Genomic DNA, 14,525 nt, shown 5'->3' with positions numbered 1-14,525 from the left:
TTAATAATTTTCTCGGGGAAATGGGTGTTGAAAACTTGAAATTATTATTGAACGAGTGACTAAATATTTATTTGGATGGAAGCACAGGTCCACCAAATTCAGGTGCTGTCACTAGTGATCCAAGATGTGAACAAGAAAAAAAAAGGGATTGGATTAACTTATTAAGGTTAAACTAACTTGTGGTTTGACTGTTCCACTTTCTGTTCATGTAATTTTAGTTTAAGATAACAAAACCACCAATTCCACTAGTTCTTGGCATTCATGGTTGGCACCACCGAGGGATGTGGCGAGACAGATGGAATCAGGAGAAAAAAAAAATTAGGAGCGCTTCTCCTTTTAATGGATCATACTTTGTGCAAATCCGGAATAGTCAAGTTAGTGAATACCGGATATTAGGGTTAGGAATTTATGGTTGATCAAACGCAACTTGGCCCTTGAGGGTATTTTAAGTCTTCACTCATGATGCACTTACGCTCTGCTATAAACACTCGAAGATGGTCTATCTATAAGAAAATTTTCAAGTGATAGCAGCCATAAAAGAAAAGCATAAAACATAACCAGGTAGTCTGCCACAAGAAAACAAGAACTTTGCAGGTTTACGCCATAAGTCCTTGAAGCATGCAAAGAATTACAAAGACAAGCTGAAGTACAGGTTACTGTGTCTAAAAGAACTGGAAAGACCTGTGAAATGAACTTTGAGATTTTACAAAATGGAAAAAGGTTCATTCACAGATACATTCAACCTTCCAAAAGAATGTTACAATGGATGCACCAGAAATAGACATTCTGTACCTATTCTTCCAACATTTCCACAATTCTAACCGAAAAGGAAAATGAAAAAAAAAAAACAGTGAAAACGAGATATGAACTGGTTTTAAATTTTCATGCTCTTCCCAAAGAAGTGAAAAGAATAACAGGGAGAGAGTTAAAAAAGGGGGAAGCCAAGATAGTAATCATTATGATCTTAACAAGTTCTACACTCTGCCATTTCTCTACTCTAATATCAACAAAGGCAAATTATGGTAAAACTATCTATGATGATGTTGATCTCTAGACTCCATCTCCCTTACATTGTGTACAATATCTTGGATCTTCTTGGACAGAGATTGATTGTGTTCCTCAATGTGCTCGAATATCATTTCCAAATGCCTCTTATATGTTGCAGATCGCTTTTTCTCAGCTGCCAGTTGTTGAGATAGCTCCCGGATTTTGTCATGCTCGTTCTGCAGGAAGAAGTTGAAAACCAAAACAAGAGTTAGCTGAAATCGTGTAAAGGTAGTTCTTTGAAGATGAATGTTAAGCATAAAATCTCAGTTTTACAGGCATCGACAGAGAAAACCAATATTTTTAAAACTACTGCTATAAGTGGCAATTGATAAATACACTATAAAACGTTGGTTACTCCAGCCACCAATCCTAATATTAACCAACATATTTTGCGAGTTCAAATGTTAAAAAAGAATTTCCCCCACTCCGGTTTATATGATCTAGTTATCTAGCTTCTAGCTTAAATGCCCTTGCGAAGACAAAAATTTGTAATTAATGATGGACTACCATCTCTAAGTATTTGTAGTATTTCGAGATAATGTTTTTGAATTTGGCTCTGATGTTTCACTTGATCAGTAATTTAAGTGCATATTCCAACCAAAAATACAACTGCCATGACTTCTATAAACCTTATTTCTACACATACCAAAAAAAAGCCAAAAAGTTATATTTCTAGGTCAGCTCACATCAATAAGAATGACATGGAAATTCAAGGATAAGACGACTCATGAATATATACCTGTTCACTGACACGGATGAAAACAGTTTATATTATCTTTTATCCAAAATACAACATCTTAATTAACAAGAGGTCATTTTTTACAGAATCCCAAAATGGAAAGACGGACCGCCATTTATTGAGCATATTTGCAATCAAGAAATAATGACAGAAAAGGATATCTCTTGCCTAATTTCTCCAATTTTCTTTGAAATGATTTCTCAACTCAATTAGCAATCCAGTTTAAATGTCAGCTCTGAGTGAGCAGCAGGACAAAGAAGGAGCCATAATGAAAGCAAAATGGGCAAATATTTGCAGCATGGCATCACTCGTGATCCAGAAACTAGTACATACAAATACATATACATATAACATATACTCCCTCCGTTTCAATTTGTTTGTCTTACTTTCCTTTTTAGTCCGTTTCAAAAAGAATGCTTCTTCCCTTTTTTGGCAACTCTTTAATTCCAACGTTCCACATGGCATGTTTAAGACCACATGATCAAAGGACATTTTGGCACATTCTACATATCTTTAGTTTAAGACCACAAGATTCAAAAGTCTTCTTTACTTTCTTAAACTCCATGTCAAGTCAAAACCAGACAAACAAATTGAAACGGAGGAGCATGTCATTGCCTCATTAAAATTTTCAAGTTCCATTGAACGGTACAAAAAAGATGTTTAATCAAAGGCAAAAATAGGATGATATGGTCTAGAAAATTACTAAATGACTATTACGTACAGAAAGAAAGTAGGATACCTTAAGTTGCAAAACCTTAATAAATAAAAGGCAGGAAACTAACCGGATATTGATCATAGATCAAGTCCCTACGACCTTTGCCTGGGCACAATGGATGAGTGTGCTCCTTGACAAATTTTGTCACAACCCATTTTCCAGAGCTTACTTTTCTAACTAATATCATTGCTCTGCAACCAACCCTAGTTTCTGCTCTTTGTCGCACAATCTTTTCCCGCTTATCAGGCATTCTAAAGCCCTCCTTGTTGCAAACTAGTGCTCGACCAATAGCAGAGCCATCACGCCTAGATCGTGAAAGCTTGCTAACCCGGATGATAAAACCAACTCTTGTTGCATAAGTATTATAAAATGCATGTGCTGCTGCTTCAGATTCAAACTCCTGGCCAACATAAGGTTCATCTGAAGTTGAACTATCTAGACATTGTGCTTCTTCTAATAAAAGGACTTCCCTATCAGGAAGATCTTGATCCACCTTGACATCATGCACCTGGTGAAGCGCCTCTTCACTGGAACTTCCTCCAATCGCATTTTCATCATCTACTACTCTGAACTCCACCACGGTCCCCTCTTCCTCCTCAGCATTGACATGATCATCAACCACAAAGTCCACTGTTGCATCAATTATGTCAGTAATTTGCACATAAAATCTCAACAGATAATAAATAAACAGATTGCCTCCAAATTGGAGAACAGATTATGCCTCTCAGTGCGAACAATAGAAACAGATGACACGGGTGATAGCAGATTACACTCTCCCAAAGCTCAATAACAAGTTATGTAACAAGCTCAAGCTAAAAGAAAGAGAATTAGCTATATGTGTGTCTATATAAATCTCTCTCTATATATATATATATATCTATATAGGGGTGTGTGTGTGTGTGTATACACACGCATAATATATATATCGAGAAAGTAAGGCAATTTTTTACAAAGATAAAAGCACCAAGAGGATGCCATATTTTACAATACAAGAGCTTATTGCAGGTTAATCTATACATAGATGTAAAGACTAGGAGCTAATAAACTCTACGGGATTTACAGCATTCTTTTCATCATTTAACTTAAACCAACAATAAAAAGATGAACACAAAGATACTTCAGTTGATGAAGTGATCTGCTTTTGCCTTCAAAACACTGGAACTCACTCACCCCGTATGGTCCATGGAATGCACACAGGAGTGATTTCCCAGATACTTTATATCCTTTTTCAGCTTTTTAACTTCCCAGCTACAGAAACATTAAAATATGGTTTGGGCATTATCCATTTGATTCCAGAAATGTTCACAAACATGTTCTAGAGTTCTGTTGGTTATTCTGCAATGCATAAACAAATTATCTACACTTATGTTTCCATGTTGCACGTGAAGTATCTGCTGCGCAAATAAATCCCCCTTTTCACAGGATTCTCATGAGATAGGCATGCTTCCTTTGAAAGAATCCAACCAAAGCAATGACACCCTAGGGAGGCTGCAATTCCAAATTCTTTTCCAAGGACAACATATTCCCTATTTATGGATAAAATTTCATACCTTGATTTAACGTATAAGCCTTTCTATCATGAGCCATCTCAAAAAGTCTTTCCCGTTGGTGAACCAGTTGCTATGTTCTAATCTGGTGATAAGCTGAATCAAGTTCTCTAAACTCTCGCTCTTGGCAATCCCTTCTAAAGGAGATGCCTCAAATCTGTCCAGCTCTACAATGAGCTATAGTTGCATCAGGATGAATTACCAATTCAGGACTCTCCCAACCAAATATCCTTCCAGAATCTAATTTTCTGACCATCCCAAATTTCCAGAGAAGTATGTATGTGAAACTCAGGCAATAGAGTTCTAATATATCTCTGCAGTCCATGACCATGTGGAGACACAACTCTGTTAGTGTACCAGCTATCACTATTTCCATATTTTTCTGTGATAATTATTCCTTCTTTTGTTTTTATCAAGTTTGTGATAATTATTCTCCGTGAAGATTCTTGTTCCTCTTGACTATATCTCCATAGTCAGCCTTATTAATTAGATTGTGCTATATAGTTTTGGTTCTTTTGGATTATGTTATCCTTGACTATTGATTCTACGCTTAAGCAATCAGCTCAGACATTGACTAGTTACAGTTCAAGTTTTCTCGTAAACTCCACATTATCCATGGGAGCCTTTATAACTATATATGAGTTTGTTATGGTCTTTGGCTGAGTTGTCAAGGACAATCTTAGTTTTTGCTCTATGAAGTCATCACACTGTCTTAGTCGAACTCTTTCTAAAGATTAAACTAGTAAAGTATGATGTTGATACCGATTTTATTGTTTCTTAGGTATGCAAATGCCTTGTCGCTTTATATTGATGTGGATTGTTGAATTATGAATTGTTTGGATGGAGTATGTAAGGTTAATACAGGTTTAGAGGTGGAGTTAGGCCCCATTTTAATAGAGACTCGAAATTCCTGCATCTTGAGCAGGTTTGCTATTTCAATTTAAATGACCTATTGACCTAGTGTTAATCAAGACCCCAACATGGGTAGAGACATACAGTTAAGCAACCGATATCAACCTGCTGATCGAATATGATTAGAAAATATTGTGAAAAATCCTCAACTAAACAAACACTTGCTTCTTTATACAGCAAAAACAATGATCATGCCTTAATCCTAAACTAGAAAAGATTGCGAAAAATCCTCAACTAACTGATATCAATGCTTTAACACTTGCTTCTTTGGCACATGATTCTTCAAAATTCATTCTGCTCCATTTCACTCCAATACATAATAATTTGTCCAAAGGTTCTTAGTAAGAATTCTCTAAACCTCACAGATAAAAAGTTAATTGGGCAAAACATTAAATCTTTTTCAATAACTTAGGTGACCCATTAGCAGAAATAAGTCAAAAGCTAATTCCAAATATATGCTGCCCCAAAAAACCGTATCCAAACACATAATAAGCTATAACTTTCAGCCTGAAACATCAACTCCACCACTCAAAACTTAAAAAAAGCCAATAAAATCCATGTTAAACCACATAACAGAATTCCTAGAGGAAAAAGAAAAATTCCCTAGAAAATTCTATTCATTACCCAAAAGGTTTCAGAGTCAGCTTCAATACCCACCACACAAAAATTTGAAAATTTTCTCTGGGACTCAATTTCCAACGGCAAAAAGTGAAAAAAGAAAAAAAGACAATTTTCTAAATAAAAATTTTAAACTTTTTGCGGTATTTCCCAAAACAAAAGGAAGGAAAAGTAAAGAATCGGAAAAGAGAAACTTACTCAAAAATCCTATAAACAACGAAATGAATCCACGTTGTGAATTTTCGTAGCAACAGACAAGGCTGGGGGTGGGGTGTGCGAGGGGGCGTGGGGGTAAAACGGAGAGAAGAGAAAGAGGGGTTGAGGGTTCAGGCAATGGCTAAAATATGGACACTGTAAATGTGAGATGTTGATACTTGATTGGGTTCAACAAACATAAGAAGTCAGCTATTTTGGCACCCTCCAATGAAAAGTTGACACGTATTGTACATTTGTGGAGTGGACTGTGTGTTATTATTCCTTCTGGACCCGCCAACGGTCCGGGCTTAAAAATGTGAACCGGGTCTAGGGTCATTTGCACTTTGGACCCTGTTTTGTGCTGATCTTTTATTTATATCCTTTATGAATTATGGCAAACAAATTTTCGACGGCCATAAGTTTAAAATTTTACATTATAATATCTTATAAGTTATGTCACGTGCACTTAAATAACTTATGTTCCGCTAGACATAAGTTCAGTTTTGAAGGGCAAACACTAAAGACCAAGATAAACCGTGCAATTTCTTCCTGGGTCTACCTTGAAGCTGCTACTAGTGTACGTTGTTTAAGTAGACCTTTGAACAAAATTTGAGAGAGACATTAAAAAGAGTATCTGAGAGTTAAAAATTATGCTTCAACGTGAATTTTACAGGATTTTTTCTTTTTAATATTTGGTGCAAGTTAAGAAGTTAATCCCCACCGCATGAACGTTTGACTATTAATTGAAACATGTGTCATTCAAGAAAGCCAATAGAAATAGTCGATGTTTTAAAACTAAGTGGGCAGGGAAAGAAGATTATGGAGATTGGTAATTGGCTACAAGTTGTGTTATCATATGATAGATATTAAATAGGAATGTTTTGAGAATCATCATAGAAACAAATCTCAACGTTTGTCGTAGAAACAAAGAGAATTGTTAAAAACGATTACCTCGTTCGGACTAATGACATGGAAAGAGGAGATGATCGATATCACAAGTGTCTATGCTTCGCAAATAGGATTAAATATTGAAACTACAATTAAATTTTGTGAAGATATGAATACTTTAGTCTAAGGGATGCCATGGTCAACAAGTCTTTTTTTGGGAGATCTTACTGGACATGTAACTAGATATAGTGATTGTTTTAACCTAACAGGCAGAAAATATGATTATGATACCGAAAATAAAAGAAGAAATTAAAGGAAAAATAATTTGCCTTCACTTACAGTTTAATTTTAGCTGTCACCTTTTTAAAAAAGAAGAAATTACACTAGAAAACGTTTACAAGCTGAGATAATCATAAAAACAAAGAAGATAGTCTTCATCCTTTTAAGAAGAGTGGTGAGGCCTTAGATAAAATTTGTAACTTTATACTGGAAGAAGCCCTAATCATTCGACATAGACAGGTGGTTGATGTTGTGAAGCAAAAGAATATAAAAGTTGCATCATGCATGCACCAAAGAATTAGCTAGGGGCTGAAGATTATTGAAGATAAAAATCGAATAATATTTTAGAATAAGTTGTTCGAAGAGCGAAAGTGAAACTTAGATACTAACACAGACAACAAATTGATCAAAACGTCGCAATTTGAAGCTCCATTGTAATTAGAACGTGTCTTCACTAAATTTTATTCACCATAACCGATAAAATGTACCTATCAAAATAACTTTATTTTTATTGATTAAAATTTCGCTTGCGCTTACATATCCTCAATGTATTATGTGCTATTCCATTAAGTTCGTGTATTACTTGTACACTCAACTTAGAAATTTTCATGATTACCTGGAGTTTCCACAAAAAAAAAAAAAACTATTGACAATTGAGTATTGACACAAAATTCCATATTCCATATTTCCCTTGCAAGTGATGAATTCTAAACCTATATCAATCCTCTTTTTTCACAAGAGTCCATCAGCCAACCAAATAACTTTTAGAAAATTTTGTAAGTTGTAACTTTTTGTGCCAGCTATTTAAGCAAATGGTAATATTTTTTTATATAATATATAATTTTTTATAGTATGGTGCAGTTACTCTTTTTTTAATAAATTGAAAATTAAGGGTAAAGGATCAAAATTATCCCTCTACTTTGGGAAAAAGGTTAAAAATATCCTCCGAACTTATTTTGGGTTAAAAATAACCTTCCCGTTATGAAACTTTTCAAACATACCCCTCTTTTAACAGAAATATTCATTTCCCCCAAAATCATTTTTTTAACCCAACCCAAACAAAATAATAACACCTTAATCCACCAAACAAAACTTAAACTTCAAATCCTCTTCACCAACATTACAGAAAGAGAACATTAGAGAGAGAGAGAGAAAAGTTCATGCTGATAAGAGAGAACATTAGAGAGAGAGAACTATTCTTGTCATCACTTAGTACAAACAAAACTCTTTTCACTTACCAGAATTTGAGTTTTTTTTTAGTGTCATCACAAACTATCACTACAAGAAAAAAATATATTTGGCAACAAAATTTTTTTTGTTGCCATAGATTGATTATTGTTGCAAAAAGTACTTTTGGCAACAAAAAAAAATTTTGTTGCATGAACTTTTATCGGCTATTATTGCACAACGTCAACAACTTTTTTTTTTTTATTGCCAAAAGTACTTTTTGCAACAATAATCAATACTATGGCAACAAAATTAAATTTTTTGGCAACAAAAAAATCATTTGCCAACAATAAAATTAAGTTATTGCCAAATATAAAAAAATTTGTTGCGATTTCTATACTTTCTTGTAGTGTATTCTTGTCATCACAAAAAAAGATTCCGTGTGATGTATATGAGAAAGCTCAAGCTAATGTGATATTGATGAGGCAGCTTTGTGTGCAAAATGTGATAATGAAGTTCATGCTGCTAAAAAATTGGCTAAGCACCAGAGGCTTCATCTTATTTTTGTATTTTATGGGGACACTGTTCATGGAGTAGTTTGTCAGATTATCAGCATGAACTTCTCTCTCTCTTTAATGTTCTCTCTCTGTAATGTTGGTGAAGAGGATTTGAAGTTTAAGTCTTTTTTGGTGGACTAATGTGTTATTATTTTATTTGAGTCGGGTCAAAAAATGATTTTTAGGGGGAACGGATTTTTTTGTTAAAAGAGGAGTATGTTTGAAAAGTTTCATAACGGGAAGGGTAGTTTTAACTCAAAATAATTTTGGAGGATATTTTTAGCCTTTTTCCCAAAGTAGAGAGATATTTTTGACTCTTTTCCCGAAGATTAATTTACAAAACATTAGATCGTGGTTTAGAATTTAAAAAACATATCGTCTAATGATTTATCATTCCCGGTATATAAACACAATTTTTAAAAATAAAGATAAAAGTTAAATAATAACCTAATAAGGAACATTTACTTGATTAACCAATAAGTTGTTATAATAAACATAAAGCCCACTCATGATTTGACACAAACCAGAAGTTCTACTAGTAATCATACAAGTGTCCCTCCAACCAATATTTGTGAGTAGAAAAGAAAACCCTAGTTCACTTGGAATTTTTTTTTGAAGAAAATTTTTGAGTAGAAACTATTATTTTACTTGAAATTCACTTTTAAATATGTTGGAATTGGATTGCGGGTCGGCCATCTGGGCTATAACCTGACCCGGTCAGGAGATAAGAATAAGAGCAGTTACTCCAAGGTAGTTGTTATAATGCAGTTAATAAAAGTGGGTTAAATTATATAACTACTCCTAACTTCTCAAATATGGGGTGTACGGTTTTCTTCCTTACTCTACAGAAAAGGGAAGATACTTTCTCTGTCTATCCAACACAAAAACCACACAAAAGAAAAGACATCTAGTTTGTGGTAATTAAATTTCGTTTTCTAGTGAATCGAAGTTCGGCTTGAGATAACTTTTCGGTGGTGCGCTAAAAGGTACGCAATGTTGTTCTTGCTCCGCGATTTATTCTACGGAAAATGGTCAAATATACCCCTGTACTATCGAAAAAGGGTTAAATATATCCCTCATTATACTTTGGGTTCAAATATACCCCTACCGTTATACTTTGAGTACAAATATACCCTTCCACCGTTAAAGTTGACTAAGGTGGAGCCCAATCCCATATGACATTAATATTTTAATGAAGTAAATGTCATGTGGCATATCACCTCACTAACCAAACCCTATTATATCAACCACCCCCCACCCCCCAACAATATTATCTTCACCTTCCCTTCCACCACTGCCACACCATTATGCCCACCACTGAAATATTCACTGAGATAACTTGTTCAATGTACGAATAAAGAGTAATGATTTGATAAATTAATAGCCAGCATACATAGAACCAAAGTACAACGAAACCTTTTCCACTGGCCCGGGTAGAGCAGTTATATAGACCTAAACTAGTTTAGCATTGGGACATAGATAATTGATAATGCTAAAATAAGGAAAGAAAGACACCAAAAACATAAAACTTAGAACCTTATTTAAGGTGGACATCCATTGTCACGGAGAAGTGTGGGAGCAGCAACATGGTACACACTAGTCCGCCAGATTTGGAGAAAACAATGAAAAAAAGACATAACAACATTGCTCCTATTTTCACAAATTACCTCCTGGAATGATCCAAAAATCTTTGTTGTCAGAACTTTCTATTAGTTAAACCAAGCCCAGGTAGGGTTTTTCTTGAAACTTTAAGTTCCAATCACCTTTTTCACTTGTTGATTTCTATCAAAAGCATCCACTTCTAATGGTGGAGGAAGTGCTTAATCGAGGTGACGTCTGCTGCTTGTGGTATTTACTTCATTAAAATATTAACGTGGAATTGAGAACTTCATCTTTGTCAAGTTTAACTAGAAGGGTATATCGTCCTACGATGTATAACGGTAAGGGTATATTTGGGCCGAAAAAGATAACGAGAGGTATATTTGACTTTTTCAAGTAAGGGGCAAGATATTTGGCCCTTTTCCGTTTATTCTAACAAACTCAAATCTCAATCTTTCACTTAAAGTTAAGTGCTTAAAAAATCTCATGGCTAAATAATTAATCTTAAATATTCAATTATTCATTGATTGTTTGTCTTTTTTCTCAACCTTCCTCCCATTGCTTCAAGTATACTCATTTATTTGCTTCATTGTTGCTAATGAGCCCGATTTGCATGCCCGATCACGTGTATAGACTAATCAACTAGTTCTGGCCCTTCAAGTTACGTCGTATTCATGCCTAGTACCAAAACAAATACAAAAAAAAAAAAAAAAAAATCAACAACCTGCACACCCCACCCCCCAACCCCGCGCCACACCTATAAAACATAGAAATTTAAGCTTTTGAAAATAAAATTTACATAGTTATTAAAATTAGTACTATCAATAATTAATAATTTAAATATTTTAAAAATACATAAGGAAAAAATAATCAAAGAAGAATCTCCTGGGCTCCCCATAAGTTGGACCGAAGGAGTATTTGAAGAAATGGTCCAACACAATCCTTTACCATTTAAACAGAAGAAAATGATTTTGCGAAGATTTCTTGCGTTTTGTTTTCAAGTGTCTTATGTGTAATAACTATAAATCCTTTAAAAATTTGACATATTATGTAATGGACTACAAAATTGATTGACCCAAAATAAACTTCTTTATTTCTCTTTAGTCCGAATAAGTAGGTGCAAATTGTTGAGTTCTCATACAATATCTTTTTCCCTTTCACACTACACTCCTAACGTGAAAAAGAAGTTGAATCTAAAGGTCCCATTAATTGAGTTAAAGAAGCAAATTGATTTAGACGATTAGATCTAACAGTGAGAAGAATGTTGAATATACAATATTGCTAACTTCTTGGTCTTCGGTTTCATTTTGCAGCAACTTTTTGGGGATATCAAGTCTGACTTAGCATAAAAGTGCGTTGAGACACTTCACTTTTTTTGCTTTTGCTCAGTTACGCCTCACAATTAGTTTTCTATTATTGCATCAATCCCAATTTATAAGATACTTTTTGCTTATTGAGATTCAAATTATGTGAACTTTGATCAATTTGTTTTCATCATATTGACATGAGAAGAATTGCGACTTATAGTTTTTTCGTATAGTTTTTGAATATATAAATTTTACTTTTAAAATATCGAGTTAATCTAATCCAATTTAGCTTTGAAGATTAGTTAAATTGACTCCCGATAAGCGAAAATTGTCACATAACTTAGGATAGATGGAATATTTTTTTCACGTAATGGAATTTCAAACGAAAAACAAAGAGTACGGAAGTGAGTGTGCTTCCTGTATGAATAAAAAATGAAGTGTTGCGGGATTCCTTTTTTTAATCACTATTCAAAATGGGGATGTGGATTTCAAATTAAGAATATCTGAAAAATAATAATCCAGCAGGTAGAGTTAATTGCTTTAGAATAAAGGTTAGTTGGATATGTACAATCATCGAACAAAGAAATAGACAAGATTTGGTGAGACAACCTGCCTTGGAATGATTTGAACTTGCTTTATGAACAAATAGCTCATTTTCACTTTCCACCCGTGATATTTTTTTATGAGAAACTTGAAAAGCAATGGGTCAATAATGTACCTATAATCCTTGTAAACCGTTGATCAGTTGATGGATCAAAAGCAGTATCCATTTGTATTGAAATCTGTCTCCAAAACTCAGACTGTTCTATAATACTAGTCTTCTGTTTTTCGGCTACAGCCATATACTATTTCTATTGAGTAAGAGCCTGTTTGGATGGACTTAAAATAAGGAGCTTATAAGCTGAAAGTAAAAAAAAAATAAGTTGGGGTAGGCTAACTTATTTTTTTTGGCTTATAAGTTGTTTTCAACTTATAAGCTGCTTAAATAAATGTTTCAAACGGTACCCCAATTATTTTTTAGACTTATTTTATGCAAAATACTTTAAAATTTGTAAAAAACACTTAAAAAAGCTGAAAACAGCTTATAAGCAGCTTATAAGCCAATCCAAACGGGCTCTAATATTGTTAGGTATTACTCCTACAATTAACAAGCTCACTGCCAATTAATAACAAAACATATGGCTATTATCATATCATGTCAATGTCAATTAGGAAACATTGTTAGATCCCAGTAGGAAATGGCACTACCTCCCGAAATAATCTATGCGGCGTAGGAATCGAATATAATCGAGAACAAGCGTGAATCACGGACACATGGAAACAATAAAAAAAAAATTAGGAAACGCTCTTCATCCTATAGTATGTTTTATGATATTTTTTAATATTCAAGTCCTCCACTTTTATTTATAGATTAAAACTAGTAGTTTTAGAAGACTATTTTTCATTGGAATGACCTAAGGATAATATTTTTAGGCAATTGATAAAGCAATACGTGAATCACGTCAAGATTATTTTAATAGACATGTGATATTATAACTATATATAAGAGGGGATGCGTGTTTTTTTGTAAACCTCACATGGTTATATTTGTCATTTATTATAGTACAAAATTGACATTTCATTATTTTGATGCTTACACTTGTTGAAAAAATTACCTTTGCCTGGCATATTCCCACCTTTTTGCCCTCAATAATTTTTTAATACCACTCCCACTTGGACCTTCCTAATTGGTGAGTTGTTTGACTTTTTGTGATCTCTTCTTGAACTTTATTAGCTTACGTTATATTATTTGCCCTTATTCTTGTAAAATTGCAACAAAATTTTCTTTTCCAATTAGAGATACATTTGAACATGTGTCATCACATGCGCTTACATCTGTCCTAGAATCAATATTAGTTATAGTTTTATAAATCTTTTACTTTATGTACTTTAATTATTACTTCCCCGGTCACGATTTATGTGACACAATTGAAATTTCGATATTCAAACTTCTAAATTTTGATCGTGCATCAGAACATAGAAGCTTTAACTTCTTCTTTTTTTAAAAGAAAATTCATATATTTGAAAACTATGTAACAAGGAGTACTATAAATCACAATAATTAACAACTTAAAATATTAAAAAGCATATCAATAAATTTCGATAAAAGAAAACTTCATTGACTCTCGAAATTCCCATAAATTGGACGGAGGGAGTATTTATTACTGCTCTTATAAAATTATTAAGTAATTCCTTTATATGATGCACATGATAAATCTGTCAAGTTCTTATATGATGAGCTTACATTAGTATGACTTTAGGTTAAATTAGAGTTGTGAATGTAGTTTTGTATTATTTATTGATTTCAACTAAAAACGTTGAACAAACATACCTGGTTCGGGGGCGGGGAGAGGAAGGGCTAAGGGGTTCATCATAACCCTTCGGTGGATAATTATCACGTTTATTTATGGTTAATTTTATATATATATATATATATATATATATATATATATATATATATATAAAGTCGTTGAGCTTCTTCATGTGTTTACTTTTTTATATTTTGAACCCCCTTAGTGAAAATTCTGACTCCGCCACTGCCTGATTTCGAGCTTTAGAATTAGTTGAGACTTGAGAGATAATTTCAGTAGAAATAAAAATACCCAAAGCAATAAAGGAAAATAAAGAAGAAACCTTGTTAAAAAAAATGATTAGCTTCGTCAAACAATCCTGCTTAGTGCGGTATCGTTTCAATTATTCTTGAATATCAAAATATCTTTCTATGACAAGTTGATTAATCCACCGATTTAATTCAAGACAAATGATTAATCAAACCCTTCTAATTTGAATTCAACAACCCAAAAGTTAACCAAAACAATATGAATAGTAAAGCTCAAGTCGAATTATTGAAGAATATTATATCATACAGTTGCATTTGTTCGAAATAAAATGAAAAACTCTAAAATAAGAAGAATG

The 14,525-nt window shown here is 33.5% G+C and overlaps 1 protein-coding gene across 1 annotated transcript; it reads right to left on the bottom strand.

Moving 5' to 3' along the window:
* Positions 1 to 684: 684 nt before the first annotated feature.
* On the bottom strand, positions 685 to 5,163 carry LOC132052591 (protein FAR1-RELATED SEQUENCE 5). Its single transcript, XM_059444200.1, has 3 exons — positions 4,052 to 5,163; positions 2,569 to 3,131; positions 685 to 1,223 (listed from the first exon to the last, which is right to left on the bottom strand). Exons 1-3 carry the CDS (start codon positions 4,086 to 4,088, stop codon positions 1,029 to 1,031), a joined length of 795 nt encoding a protein of 264 aa, XP_059300183.1. The 5' UTR covers positions 4,089 to 5,163; the 3' UTR covers positions 685 to 1,028.
* Between the last annotated feature and the right edge of the window lie 9,362 nt (positions 5,164 to 14,525).

The sequence above is a fragment of the Lycium ferocissimum genome, chromosome 4, assembly GCF_029784015.1.
Source record: "Lycium ferocissimum isolate CSIRO_LF1 chromosome 4, AGI_CSIRO_Lferr_CH_V1, whole genome shotgun sequence".
Classification (NCBI taxonomy): Eukaryota; Viridiplantae; Streptophyta; class Magnoliopsida; order Solanales; family Solanaceae; genus Lycium; species Lycium ferocissimum.
The sequence above is the reverse complement of the archived record's forward strand: the minus strand, read 5'-3'. Positions and strand labels throughout refer to the sequence as shown.

What these genes read in the sequence shown, in the direction of transcription:
- LOC132052591 (XM_059444200.1), bottom strand. Translation starts at nt 4,088, where the DNA reads ATGGCTCATGATAGAAAGGCTTATACGTTAAATCAAG. An exon ending in GGCTTATACGTTAAATCAAG is followed by an intron (nt 3,132 to 4,051) that starts GTATGAAATTTT and finishes TTGATGCAACAG; the next exon opens with TGGACTTTGTGGTTGATGAT. An exon ending in TGATCTATGATCAATATCCG is followed by an intron (nt 1,224 to 2,568) that starts GTTAGTTTCCTG and finishes TTCTTCCTGCAG; the next exon opens with AACGAGCATGACAAAATCCG.